This window comes from Ctenocephalides felis, unplaced genomic scaffold (assembly GCF_003426905.1).
Source record: "Ctenocephalides felis isolate EL2017-DRISC unplaced genomic scaffold, ASM342690v1 CF-g0.4_SCAFFOLD_01170, whole genome shotgun sequence".
In the NCBI taxonomy this organism is placed as follows: Eukaryota; Metazoa; Arthropoda; class Insecta; order Siphonaptera; family Pulicidae; genus Ctenocephalides; species Ctenocephalides felis.
The window spans coordinates 2,089,191-2,104,866 of NW_020537324.1; the positions used below are offsets into that span (position 1 = coordinate 2,089,191).

Below are 15,676 nucleotides of genomic sequence, written 5' to 3' on the forward strand. Positions count from 1 at the left end.
TTTGTTGCAACTCACACAATCTTATAGCGATGGTGTCAATAAACGGCCTTTGTATTATTGTGAAATTTGCAGGGTTTCCCAAATTATAGAAAAAAATAATAGCAATGATTAAGGGTTTATATACAATTTTCATTATTCATCGCTTTGTGATTGTATGTATTTACTTACAGTATGGATTTTATCATCGTACGTTTCTGAGTGAATGTACAATATCAATATGCCTATCTCTAAATTACTAACATCGACAGGTTTCGCATAATATGCAAAGTCTCCCACACTTTGATCAGCAGGTTGTGTTGTATCATGGTTGTTTCACGGGAAGGAATCTCGGGAATGTTGTCATCGTGGTTTCCCGTCCTCGGCCACACATTCCGCTGCCATCGAGTTGCAGCCGTTAAGTGCGCAATCTTAGGAAATTATTTTTTGTACCATGGCTCAAGGATGGCTCTTGTTCGCGAAATGCTTAGACTAAAAAATTGCATTCCTTATCGTATTTTATTTATTTTGCATATGCTACGATATTTGATTAAAAAAGTCACAAAAAAGAAACCAAAAAGCTTCTAAATAATTCATTCAGTTTGCTTCCACAATGATTCATCACAAAAAATTGCTTAATAATCACTCCTTTTAAGAAGTTACATTTATCAATTTTTATTATCATTTCATGTAGTTAAATGAACTCTTTCCTGTCAACATCATAATAATGAATAATATTGCATAATAGATTGTTTCTCAATAAGATTGTACAACTTTAAAAATGCTTGTAGACTGAATTCTTTATTCTGTTAATCTGAATTGTTGACTCGAGTGTTATATGATATATTGCACATGGATTTGTGGAAAATTTTGTTGAGGTTTGTTAATTTGTTTTTGCTTATGGTGAAACTACGGGCGCAGTCTAAGTTCTCCCATGCAGGAGGAAAAATATATTGTTTAACAGATGAATAAGATACACATATAATAATACGATAAATATATAGCATACGGAACTAGTATTTTTTTGTCCACTATATTACGACTGGTTTTTTATATTAAATAATAGTAATATATCGTACTACTGAGCTTATTAATCTATCACAATAATGCTTCTATACAATCTATAATGATTATACGAATCTAATAAAATATCGATGTCTCATATTGCTTCAAATATTATGGCTTATTGTGCATTTTTATATCCCGGCTTTTATTATCATGGTATCGATATTATTATTGCCGCGTAAAAATCTGCGTGTTTTATGATTTCTCAACATTGTACTACAATGGATAGTAAAATGCTGTCTAGAATTGAGAACGCATTAAAAAACCATGAAAACCAACGAAAATTATTTATTTTGAATAAATTTCCTGAATCTTTTTGTCGTTACATAACTTTTTTTAAATTTTTTTCGTTGAACATAACCGTATGTACATTACAATTGTTTGGATTTTTAGTCGTTTTGTATATTTCGTTTGGTTCTCCTTTCGACGATGCACCTGCCGTTTAAAGAGTCTCCCGGTGTTCGCAACGCACAAATTCTTCTGTCACAATTCGCAAGCGATTTCTTCTTGTCTCTCCACTTTTTTATTTTATTTCTTTGCGCAAGTTTCTTGAACAGATGTTATTCTTATCCTTGGCGACAGATGTTCTCTTAACGTTGCGTGTGCATTTAAAAATTGCTTCTTTATTTCATTGCAAGAAGAGAAATCTTAAAATTTATCTTTCATTATTATTGTGTTGATTTAAAAGAGTCCATTTAGGTCTATGAAATTCATAATGAATAACAGATAAATGAGTTTAATAATATGATTTCAAGATATTGATTTCGAATATGTAAAGTTATATTTAAAGTATATTTATTTATAAATAATATTTCTAATTGCAGGCCGCGATTCTGCAACAGACTGCTGAATATATTTACTCCCTGGAACAAGAAAAAACCCGTTTGCTATCACAGAACTGCCAACTAAAACGCCTGGTCAACCAGCATGAGGGAGGTGATCTACCAGCCAAGAAGCGTCGCATGCACATCCTGTCTCATCATCAGAGTGCCAATCAACAAAATGGAATTGATGACACAGAAACCACACTTTTAGGATTATCATCCCCCGAACCTGAAGAGGTGCGAGCACAACTGGAGCAGGAAAGAAGGATGCGGGCGGTGCTCGAAGATCGTGTACGGGAGCTCGAAGCACGCGTTTATTCTACACTTCAACAAGGCACTGCTCCACAGACTGGTGGCTATATACATAGAGTCGACGTCATTGAACACACCAATAATGTAACGATGCAAGAGCCAAAAACAGTCCAGAGACTTGAAGACGAAATGATTTTGGTACCGGCAGAGAGCCTGCCTCAGGTTGCACTTACACAGACTGTTGTCACATTACCAATGAGGTCGCCCAGCCCTACAACGTGCATTGTGAAGGTAATAATAGAAATTTAACTCACTATATATTTTTTTTATTATTCCCTTTGCAAGTCATAATTTGGAAAAGGTTAACCAATGTTTTTATTGGATGTTCTTGATATTTGCAATTTATATATGTTATTTATTTCTTTTTTCGCTACTTTTAGGAAGAACCACGACCACCCACACCAATTTTACACGATCATATACTGACAGAAGCAGTCAATGTAAGTATCAAAGCTGAGAAAATAGCTGAAAACCAAACAATAATGACCTTATCGGCACCGTTGTCGATGAGTTGTACCGATGACGATATCATTGAAGAGGATAAAAATTCGAGTGCGACATCTCAGCAAACGCGACCATACCTCTCCGGAAATAAGACACGACAGAATCTTGAAACAATTGTAGAAGCTATCCGTCATTTAGAAGGTGATCACATGTTTGATGATAGATCACTGCTAACTCATACGACGTCTGTGCCAGCTATACCGACACAAGATGCCCCCTTGGCACTTACTACTACGCCAAAACAACATCCAACGCATTTGATTTTGCGACCGAATATTAGCACGAGTTCAATCGCCACAGGTAATACCACATATGCACATTTTCAAAGACAGCAGCAGTGTCGACCCGGTGTTATAGTCGTCAAACAGCAATCGTGATTTGTTTAAATAGAATTCGCAACTAAGATAAATTATATTTACCTGCTTAAATGTAGTCTTGATCAATTATCATAAAAATGAACTGATATACATACATATAAAATATTTAGAAGACTACACGTCATTATATACTATGTATACGCAAACATTTTATCTCGGCACTTGAACCTTATTTAATTATGACAAATCTAAAATTTAAATATTAGTCAAGAGGTCTATTACACAACAGAAAAGTTTTGGTTCCTTATGTAAATAATATATATGAATATTTTTATTTTTTTGTAATAGAAACAGTTTTATAGATCATAAGTTTAGTTGTTAGGTTCATTTAGTTTTTTTTAGGTATAAGATAGTTATTAAGTCACCGTGTATCGTAAACCAATTTTATTGATCTGTGTGAAACTTGTTATGATTTTTTGTTATTTAAAATATTTCCTTTGCATGATATATTTGATAAATTAGATTATTAACAGTACTGCTTATTATGAAATATATTTAAATGGATTTGATAAAATAATAAAACTGTGAAAATTTGGTATACGCATCGTTTGATGGACAATGTTTGTTTGTGCACGTTATTTGATTTTAATGTGCACAGTTTAGTAAAATCAGTTATTAGGAAATATGTTAGGAATTGCGAGAGTAGAGTGGCGGCTACTATAATTATGGTGTGTATTATGAAACAGTTTGAACATGGTTAGAAATATTTGAGATATGGACAGGTTTGATGCAGATGCATAAATATCGAATTGTGACTATTGCAGTATTCAATTAATTCTTTTTATTATATTCGTGTATAATTTATAAGTTTTACTGTCTTTTAATTATATAAACTGTTGTATGTTTGTAACTGAAATTATTTTATATTTCAACAAAAATTCCATAGCATTTGTGCGAATATATGTTACAACATTAGAATAAGAGATAAAAAAACAATTATTATATTGATGAAAGTATTTAAAAGATTCTAATAGATTTCAATTTTTATTGATGGAATAATACAGCATTGACTTGTAAATGGAACAAAATCTCTTAACAAAATAGTTTTGTAATTTATTAGGACAAGATACATTAATTTATTATAGATTATGAAAAATAAGAATTTTTTTCTAATCATTACAAAACTATTATGATATGACATTTTTTGTAAAATTTTATTATGATTTTAAACAAATGTTATATTATTTTTTAAGATACAATGTGTCAATATATAGATATTTAAACACATATAAATACATATACACATACATCCATACATTTATATATATATATATATATATATATATATATATATGAATATATAGATGATCTTACAATACTTTTATATAAATATGAATGTTTTACTATTCCAATTTTAATAATTTCTCATCTTAATCGGCTTGTAGTGAACTGCTAAGTAGGACTATTGGCATAATATTTCTTTGTTTCATTGTCCTAAAAATGAATTCAAAATTTGTATCTGCATAACTGTTATTAAAGATGATTATTAAGGTATAATAAATTATTCTGTGTAAATGAATTCAAATCAGAGAATGACAAAAACACGTAAATTGAAATACATTGAAAGTAATTGTTATTTTTTACTTACATGCTTAATATAAACTAGAATTAATATAAATTATAGATATAAAAATTAACATTTAAATTGGTCTTAAAACATTTTACTGTGATTGTATTTCTAATTTATAAGTAATTATTAATAATGAATTTAAATATCCTCTTATTGATATGAATTTAAGATAAAAGAACGAAAAAATTGGAAATGTTATCTACCATATTCTATAAATGGAAAATTGTTATTTAAATATTTCCTCAAAAGAAATATATCTTAAATTAGATAATAATATATAGTTTGTAAGCTTAGATTGATAAAATTTCTATTGGTCAGAATCTCAGTTAAAGTACCGCTACAATTAAAGGAATGTTAATTTCCTCATTATGACTACTATAAATAATCAACGCTTGCAATCTAGAAAATAGTATTGTATACCTTTCACAGATTATAACGAAATTGTTATACTGAAATCTAAATCATGAATCTGAGGAAACTATAGGAAATTAAAAAATATAGTAAAATTTTCTTTATTTCCATTTATACATTTATGTAATTTTACATTAATATATATCTTCATTTTATTATGTTTTATGTACATTTTTTAAATGAATGATACACACACATTGACAACATCATTGTAGTTTGTACTCTGTGCATTAATATGAAATGTAGATTTTTTACTGTTGCTTTTTTTTATGAATTTACTATGTAATAAAATAATAGCTATACTCTTATAATACATACTTAGTTTTTTCCATAATTTTTGTTTTAATATATTACAGGTTGCTGAAACTGTTAGTAAAATTATTTTAGATTTATAAGAACATTTTTAAGAGTTATAGATATCTTTGAATATTTGATAAAAATAAAATGGCAAAAACTTTGTTAAAAATATTCTGTGTATAGAAGATATCTTTGAATATCTATGGATTATTTTGACCAATTAAAGAGCTGCAAAATTAAGCAATTAAGCAATTAAAGAGCTGTCTCTAAATTGTGAAACCAATTGTGCTACATCTTTATTTTTTAAAATAGATTATATATCTGTTTAAATAATTTAAATTTGTGTAAAGTGCGGTCCTGTACTTAACTGACAGCTCAAAGACCGATAGTTCTTGCTTTTGCCACCACTCATGCGCCACTCGCGTAAACTTTTTTAATATAACAAATATAACTAATGTCATTTAAGAAATGTTTCATTAAAGAGTTACAAATTTATGTTTAAATTTTTAATCATAATTTAAAATTTTATATAGTTCTTCAGAGCGTTTACTGTGTACTTTTTTTATTTAGTTTTATTTATTTGTATCAATATTTTTAGGTTAAAAAATTACAATTATTATATTGTCTAGGAGAAAAATTGTATCAATCGTTGATTGACCAAAATAGTTGATTGTCGTTTTTTTATTTGTTATGATATTTCGCCCTGGTTGTTTTCTACAATCTAGACGATATTTTAAGTTGTTTGCAATGGCTAAAAGTAAATATGAATATGTAAAAGATTTCGAAATGGATGACCAGCTCTTAAAAAATTGCTGGATTGTTGTCAGAATAGATGGCAAAAATTTTCACAAATTTGCTGATTCTCATGATTTCAACAAACCTAATGATGAACGAGCATTGAATTTAATGAACAAAGCTGCTTTGACAGTCATGAAGGAATTTCATGATATAACAATCAGCTATGGACAAAGCGATGAATATTCTTTTATATTCAAGAAAAATACCTCATTGTACAATCGTAGAAGTGCTAAAATAATGAGTACTGTAAGTAGCCTGTTCACATCAGCGTATGTATGTAATTGGTCAAAATATTTTGGAAACCAAAATTTAAATTATCCACCAAGCTTTGATGCAAGAATAGTTTTATATCCGTCTGATCAAAATTTAAAAGATTATCTTAGTTGGAGACAAGCTGATGTACATGTTAATAATTTATATAATACTTCTTTTTGGAACCTGGTGTTAAATGGAAAGTTATCAAAAGCCAAGGTATAATCTACATTATTTTTCATTTGTTAACTACTCAATCCTTTCAGTTTTTTCTATTGATATCATACTATTTATAAACCTATTTTTATTTATATTTATTTTATATTTTAGGCAGAAGAAAGATTGCGTGGAACATTGTCTTCTGATAAAAATGAGTTGTTGTATTCTGAATTCAATATAAATTATAATAATGAACCTGTCATGTACCGTAAAGGGACAACTTTAGTTCGTAAGATAGTATATGACGATAAAGTTAATAAAGAAAGGCAAGTGATTATTCCTATACATGTTGATATGATCCATGAGAGCTTCTGGAAACAAAATTCAGAAATTTTAACTATGAAGGCACCTTTGACACTTTTTGATGAGGAAGTTAAGCATTTGCCTGATGTGGTTGCGGAGCAACTTAGAATGTAGTATGAATATTTATTTATCAATGATTCGAAATGTAAAAATTTAAATATGAAACTTTGTGATACGTAATATGTATTTTTAATTCATGATACACAATCAGCAATAATATTACTGTCAGAGTCTATCAATGTTATAATAACTGTTATTGTGCATTATACAAATACATAAGGGAATGTGCAATTTGAGCCTAAAGATCTTTTTTATTGTAAGTAAGTATTTTAATCAAGTTATTTTTCTTTTTATAAAAGGAAGCAATTCTTATATTAGAGAAATCACTTCATTTGATTACTTCAATTTGAGTTTGTTATACATATTGGGTCTAGCAATTATTTTAGGCTTTAAATTATACAATCAGTGTGTTTATGTTTAAAAATTTTGCAACAATAAGTTCGAAAATGTAAATTCTTGCATAAATTCAAATATTACCTTTTGTAACTTTCAAACGATTATTTCTATATGCATGTAATAATATAAATTTTAAAAATATTAAACAGATAATTTGTATTTTTTAGCATCATAAAGTTGGCTGCAATTGTATTATTGCCACGCTGCTGCCTTCACTCCTATTGTCTTTTTTGTCTATTTGACTCGTTTGACAGTGTCAAGTCAAGATGAATTAAGTGTGCTCAAATAGGACTTGTGTTACTATTAAACAAAACTGTTTTATTTGCAACAATTTTGTGAAACATTCAAACATTTAAACCATTAGTGTTTATATTAAAAATGGCATCAAATGATAAATTTCGGATAATGGAGGACGAAATGTCCAGGTGAGCAAAATACAACCTATAAAATCCAAGTAACTATACTTATATTATTTATGCAAAATAATGAATTTTTCAGGTTTGAAGCAGAAATTTCCGTGGAGCAATCGGCCTTGATGCATCAACAAACTATGGCTAGACCAGTTATTGGTGTTAACACATATAATCAAGTTCAACAACAACTGCAACAAATTGCACCAGGTTATTATATATTTGTTCATATTCATTGTTGGGTTAACCAATTTTAATTTCAAATCTATCATCAAAAAATAGAGTATTTTAGAAAAGTCGATCTTCTAGCCAAAGACGGACTTTGTTGTTTGTTACTATATCATTTAGCTAGGGTTCTTGAAATGTGTTTTACCTTTATTGAAATGATGCTTTTATATTATTCCAGATCCAATGGTGCATCAATCAATCGGTTTCCCAATGATGTCTTCGTTCACTTCAATTGCACAACCTCCGCCTCCTATGATGTTACCAACGCAATTGCAAAGACTTATGCAGCATACAGTTGATGTATGTAATATAAAATTAATATATTAGTTTAAATAGATTTCATTTTTTAAGATTTGCATAAAATATGGGAAATTTGCATATTTTTTTATTAAATTTTCAGCCTATGGAGAACATCCAAGAAACTTTAACACCATATGAACCTCCGCCTCAAGTTTATTCTGCAGAACCTGTACTAATTGCTAAACCAACAGTGCTAAGTAGTGAACCAAAGTTATATAAACCAGTCGTAGAAGAAAAAAAGGTAATTTTTGGTATTTTTTTAGACACTTAATTATTATTAACCCTATAATTGATTAGAAAAACATATGTTGGAGTTGTCAGAATTTCAGCTACACAATTGATGTATTAATAAAACTAAATCTTTTTCAATTTTCAGTCAAAAGTGGATATATCATCTATGCAAATAGACATAACAAATAGGATTAATCGAATAAAAAGTGAAAGCCATGGATCCAAGCAAGTAGCACCTACAAATGAAATGGCTGCTGTAGCAATTATGCAAGGCAAAGCCTCCTCTAGTTTACAATCTTTTGGTGATGATCGGCCAAGGAAAAAAAATAAGAAGGTAATATTTATCATATAATTTATGTTTCCAATAAATTATTATAATACATAATAATTGATACATGTTTTCTTGATTTAAAGTTATATTTAATATAATATTGTCTAACTTATTATTGTCTTGCATAAATATTAAAACATATATTTCAATACTTTTAGCTTATTCGAACAGCAGGAGGTCAAACATGGGAAGATCCATCTCTTCAAGATTGGGAAGATGATGATTTTAGAATTTTTTGTGGTGATTTAGGTAATGATGTGACTGATGAACTTTTGATACGAACATTCAACAAATATCCATCCTTTCTTAAGGCGAAGGTGATACGTGACAAAAGAACCAATAAAAGCAAAGGTTTTGGTTTTATTAGTTTCAAGGATCCTGCTGATTTCATAAAGGCAATGAAAGAAATGGATGGTGAGTAATTTTTATTTTCTTATGAATGAATCTACCTGTGTTTGACTCGAGACTAATATTTCAAATACAAGTTGAGACTTGAAATGTTTACATTTAGGCATCAGCATTTAAATAATGAGTAGCTTGTAGTTTATATTTACAAAATTATACATATTCTATATCACAATCATTAAACTATGAATAATATATCATTGGTATAAACTTTTCCTAAATATCTATAATTAATACAAAAATATTATATTTTTTAAAATGCAAAATCTATATTTTATTATATGAAATTAATTAAAATCACCTATGGTACATTTGTCAATGTGAGTTTATCGTGATTATTTTAAAACAATAGTTTGTGCATGTATAATATATTTGATATTATTTTCCTGCTGATGGTCTCCATCCATAAGAAACCCACAGCTGTGGAAAATTAGAATATTTTTTTCTTTGAGTAGATTTTATTATACGTGGTAGTGGTGTGACCGTTGAATCTGTACCTATTATTTTGTGACCATTTTTTGAACTTTTTATGCGTTGCTGGTTCATGTATAAAACCGAGAACGGCATTCCGACCATACTAACGTTCCTAGACTTCATATTTTTCTCCATATTTTTATTAGTCTGTTTATAAGTTTGTGTTTTTCTTTCTTTATTTGCAAATGGGTTGGGTTGATCATTTTGGAGTTCTGCGCTAAGATCTTTGAATTCTACATTGTTTTTATAATCAGTTCTTGAATGAAATGGATGACTCGCAATGTTCACAATGAGAATAGCCAGCAACACCATACACAACAATTTATCCATTAATGTTTCTGTTCTGTAATCAGAAAGATAAATAATTTTACTGACATATTTAATTTTTAAATATCTTATTTTTATTTATTACTTTTAAAGAATATAGCTAATTTTTATTTATAACTTTTAAGGATAATAGATATATAAAAATAAAACTACTAAAGTAAGTTATTAAATGATTATATTTTTGATAAAATATTGCTAAATTATGGTTGATTAAAACATATGCATTAATTAAATCATCATATAATCTAATACTGAATTTTTTTGTTGGTTAACTTAGTCTTTGCCAGACTACTTTTTTATGCAAATATACAAAAAAATGAGTAAAATCCATTCGAATATATAAGAAAATAAGTAAATTTAAGCTGTTTTTAATACTGCCTCAAATAACTTAAGACAATTTAGGATTACAAAGGGAAAAAAAGTTTAACTAAATAAGAAAAGAATCGGAATATATAAATAAACATAAAGTTTTCTTTAATTATAATAAAACTATTAATTAGATTTATTTTGTAATATTTAAAATACAAATTTATTAAGAATAAGATTTTCAACATATAATCTTACTTTTTCTCAAATCCTTGGAATTTCTGGAACAATTATGCAGAGACTTCGCAAATGTTCGCAAATTTCAAATAAAGCATAAATTTCAAAATTTTATATCAATTTTCATAATCTGTAGTCATGTTCAATCACGAATTGCGCACTATATAATTATAAACAAATTGATAATAGTGATTGTGCAGGATCATAATAAATTTATATATTACGCGATTTTTTTAAAAAAAATTTAACCCGTTGCGCTCAATTTCGATTTTGATTTGCTCTCAACTGTCGCTTTATATATACTGTAGAGTCATTTCGAATTTCAGCAGATATAACCCAGTTTTTTATGCAATAGTTGACAGAATCTGCAAAAGACTGGTAATGTTCAGAATAAACGAACTTATCGACTTTGCCCATATTTTTAAATACTTGATACATGTCTTAATCATGTTGAATAAAATTTTGTAATTTAAGATAAGTTATAGAAGAATATTTTATTTTAGTTTTTATTTAAGTTGGTTTTAGATACGGGTATCAGTTAAGCTTAATAAGCTATGAAATAATTTTTTTCTAAATTACTACCTTGTTTTCAATAGCCAAGCCTTTTTGAATTGCGTTATATTCTTAGATTTAGCATTAATACTCTAAAATCATAAACACATCAAGCTTTAACATTTGTGGACAATTTATAATATTTTTATAGTACAACATTTTCAGACAAGCTACAGCATTTATGGACAATTATAATATTTTTATAATACAACAATTTCAGACAAACTACAACATTTATAGACAATTTATAAAAATTTCATAAAATATACAATATTTGTAGACATATTGCAATATTGTAAGACTATTCATTACAATGTCATACGATTTACAATTTTTTTAAATAATTTATATCATATTTAGATACTATTTACGAAGTTTTAGTGCAATTTACAAAATTTTGATATAATTTACATTTTCAGACAATTTACAAAATTTTTGTACAGTTTAGTTTAAAACATTTCTACACAAGTTGCAATATTGTAAGATTGTTTATGACAATTTACAAAATTTTAAAACAATTTACAACGTTTTTAGACAATTTACACAATTATAGTGCAGTTTACAACATTATAGACAATTTATAGACAAATTGTATTTTTAACGATTCTATTCATGACAATTTCATATAATTTACTAATTTTTAGATTTTTATGATATTCTTCATATAATTTACAATATTTGAGTTAAATTTATGATGATTTTTTTCATAGAAATATTGAGTCCTTAGTTTTTAATTAAATAATACTTTTTAATTATATAGAGCAACTAACTCCATATATTTCGAATAAAATTGTTTAAATAAGATTAAAATATTATATATTTATGTAAAATTTCTGATTGAATTTTTTTAATAGAATCAAAATTACGATTTTGAGCATACGTATTTATTTTTTTAATTTAAATTTTAATAGCAATCAAAGTATTAAATAAAGCAAACATTATTTTAAAGAAAATGCATAGAAATCACTGACTTATTCATAGATTTTTTTGTTGAATACAAGCGATGAATTGAATTCAAGGCTGAAATAAATAATACTTTAGATAGTTGAACTTAATAAAAAAAAATCTAGCACATTATTGAAGATGCCATTGGCAATGCACTTTCATAATTTGAACGAAAGTTTTGGTTCAAGTTCAGGAGAAATGGAACAAGCAAACAAAAATTAGTCAGAGGTCTTATTTAAGTCTAAAGTTGATCCAAATTTACATCTGGAATCGTATCAAAGTTAAACTGAATATAATTTTGTTTTGGCTGAAATTTATTCATTTACAAAGCTATTTACTCCCTGCCAGCTAAATATTTGAAATTCTTGTACCAGATATTGTAAAGTCAAGGAATGACGATGCGTTTACAAATCACCACGGTCTGCGTCATATAGAAATGTGTTTTTACAAAAATAACATTATGCTTCTATAAATAATCGAATAATGTAATGATCGTTATATATATATACATATATAATTGGTTCGGAAGCAGTGGAGATAATTTATATAAATAAATATCAAAGTATTAATGCATGGCATCGCGCCTTAAGAAAAATTGCTGGAACTTCTCGTATCGAAATTAAAATTAAAAAAAAAACATTGTTTTGAAAAAAATGACCTTTTTGAAAAATTAGATTTTTTTATATTGTCAACTTTTTTCAAAGCATGCAGCTGTTTTAGAGACGAACTATCGAAGCGGATAAACATTAGTACGGAACCCATAGATCAATAAAATTTGTAGTTATTAATATTTTCATAAAATATTTGATTTGATAATGACGATTTCGACCCCCCAATGGCTTTTTTTTCTTTTTTATTATTTTTCCAAAACCGTTGGACCTGTCTGCGATTCTCCGTTCTCTCAAAAACTAAATTAGCATTTTTGGCACTTTTTGTTCTGTATCTTCGAAACGTGTGGACCTACTTTTACCAAAAACTAATCAGCTGGTCTTCCGAATGATACGAATCGAATGTTTTTCGATTATTCGAATCGGTTGATCCGTGTTCCGACGAAAATTTGTATCCGCATACATACACATACATTCATTTTTTCTAAGAGGACGTCGATAATCACGTGATCGGTTTTTATAGGATTTTTGGACCTCCCTCCCACTTGGTGATACTTTGTGATATTTAAAATTACCCCTCCTCTCCCACTGAACATCACGTGTAGTTCTAGTTACGTAAAATTTACGAAAAATCATATTTTTTTTTGAAAATTCATATAAAAAGTAAATACACGTGATATTTTACTAGACAGCTTCCTCCACCATGATTTTTTGTCAAACCTAAAACCTCATGTGATTAAAGGACGCCCCCTAAGGTATGCTAAAATGTACAGAAACTATAAAACGTAAAGATATGCAAGATTTTAACTAATTGTTCAATTTTAACTTTCCAAGGAGAAGTTTTTGACCTTTTGTGGATGTTCTCTTAATAATGGCTCAACCGATCTCAAAAAATTCAAACTCGATAAGGATAAGGACTTTAAAAGGTGCTTCCACTTTGAATGGTCTACCCTAAACTTAAGCGAGTGTTAATTAATAGCACAAATGATTTTTGAAGCAAAAGTATTAGTTATTTTATCATGATACGGATTTAAATTATAAGTTCATATGCATATTTAGTTCATAATTAAAGACGTGGCGAGTGCAATTTTGCTGATCTGACAGAGTACAGTTGTCATCCAATGATATCGTTTTGATTTTGATTTCATTGACATTCTGCGCTTCCAGAAAACCATTATGGATCTATTAATAACTCTCGTTATATTAAAAATATTGAATATTATACCGTCGGGGTCGTGACACCACTAAAAATTCACTTACGAGGCGACCTTTTTGAACTCTACGGGCAGTAGATCAAGAAATTCTTATAAATTAATGAATAAACTCATTCCATCCCATTCTTGATGATTCTTTTTACATAAGTCGAACTCTTTTAGTCAGTTAATCAATTTGAATTGTTTTTGTTTTAAGGCGACTAGCCGGCGCTAAGTCGTAAAAATTTAATTGGGTTTACTATTAATCAATTTATGATTTTCTTTCGCAAAATGTTTGATAAAAAATAGAGACAAACACTCGCTTATCGAAATTTTATAGTTTTGTATCTAATTCGCGTCACGTGTATCTCATTTATGAACTACATTTTATTAAAGATTGTATTATTTACAACATTTGTCTCTATAAACAACATACGTTTATTCTTAGAGATATATTATAGATATATATATAATATACTATATACTATATATATAATTCATAACTAGTAGCCAACATGTCGAATTATGAATAAACTATAGTTTATAGTAGCATTTTGCAGACATGTATAATACAATCAATAAGAATTGAGATTTAGTTATTTCAAAGTTTCCAACGGTGCAGCCGTTTTTTTGCTATAAAGCAAATCAATGCGAATTCATTTCATTGCTGATATATTATTTATATATCAATATATTAAATTTTTTAATCGGTTAACTGCGGTTATCGAAAATTTTCGTCATGGAAATTTAGCAAAATTTTGTATATTGACGAGTATATTCGCCATGCGTTTAAAACATATCATTTCGCTATTCAACTTGAAATTTTTGAGAAAAAACTAAGTATACGAGTATTCAAAAATGTATAAATATGTGACTGTATAAAATAAGTAATTGTAAGTGGTATTTTACCTTCAGACATGTAGCATGAACTTCCCGAAATGTGGAAGTATTTAAATAACGTATCTAGTATCTACTGTTTAAAAATAAACCCATCTTTCTCATCCGTTGTTTTAAAAGCCCATCTTACTATGTGATTGACGATATACTCATATCATAGCTTACTCTTAAATGAGAATGACACAGTTGTTAACTGATTAAATTAAAATTAATCTAAAAATTATTTTTCAAAATATGTTAAATTTAAATCAATTATCGTTTATCTCGGTAAATGATGCACCTCTCAATTTGTTCCTAAACGATTCTCGCCCACAAATAACCTAAAGTTCCAAAGCGCTGATTCACAATTCTGATTTTGATTCGAGCATTTGACAGAAATAACTTTAAGTTGATGAAAATATTTTTGAATGTTTATATTCGCGAATTGCGAGATAAATATGTATTTGCCGAATGTGCCAAAATTATAATCGCGGTAAATATAACAATAGTTATCTTCATTTCGGTAAAAGAATAAGTAGAACTATATATATCTTTTTTCCAGGACGTTATGTGGGCAGTCCGTCCATCAAATTGAGAAAGAGTTGCTGGAAAAACAGATCCCTCGATGTGGTTCGCAAAAAGAAAAAAGGAAAAGCAAGCTTTGCTGAACATGCTTACCAGCAACAAACGACAATTTTGAACAAAATCAATAGATTTTTTATGAATTCAGGATTTAAATAGTGAGTTTTGTCTATTCATGTGGATAAATTATTGTGTGTTTTCTTCTTTAAAGAGAATATTTTGGAAATAATGCTAGGAAATATTGTAGTATATAAAACCAATTATTATAATAAATGTGATTTTAGAATATAATAAATGCTTATGTATT

At 28.1% G+C, this 15,676-nt stretch overlaps 3 protein-coding genes across 3 annotated transcripts in view; all 3 read left to right on the forward strand.

The window, feature by feature from the left end:
• LOC113366512 (transcription factor AP-4-like) overlaps positions 1-3,281 on the forward strand; it is a gene marked incomplete in the record, with an annotated part of 67,367 nt that extends 64,086 nt beyond the window's left edge. The window contains 2 exon segments of the mRNA XM_026608131.1: positions 1,866-2,408; positions 2,558-3,281. Coding sequence (XP_026463916.1) covers positions 1,866-2,408; positions 2,558-3,058 — 1,044 coding nt within the window.
• Positions 3,282-5,960: 2,679 nt separating this feature from the next.
• On the forward strand, positions 5,961-7,184 carry LOC113366709 (probable tRNA(His) guanylyltransferase). Its single transcript, XM_026608364.1, has 2 exons — positions 5,961-6,605; positions 6,717-7,184. The coding sequence occupies exons 1-2, from the start codon at positions 6,027-6,029 to the stop codon at positions 7,020-7,022; spliced, it is 885 nt and encodes a 294-aa protein (XP_026464149.1). The 5' UTR covers positions 5,961-6,026; the 3' UTR covers positions 7,023-7,184.
• Positions 7,185-7,624: 440 nt separating this feature from the next.
• On the forward strand, positions 7,625-15,528 carry LOC113365902 (RNA-binding protein 42-like). Its single transcript, XM_026607443.1, has 7 exons — positions 7,625-7,789; positions 7,863-7,984; positions 8,181-8,302; positions 8,403-8,543; positions 8,679-8,867; positions 9,023-9,278; positions 15,350-15,528. The coding sequence occupies exons 1-7, from the start codon at positions 7,743-7,745 to the stop codon at positions 15,526-15,528; spliced, it is 1,056 nt and encodes a 351-aa protein (XP_026463228.1). The 5' UTR covers positions 7,625-7,742.
• The last annotated feature ends 148 nt before the right edge of the window (positions 15,529-15,676 follow it).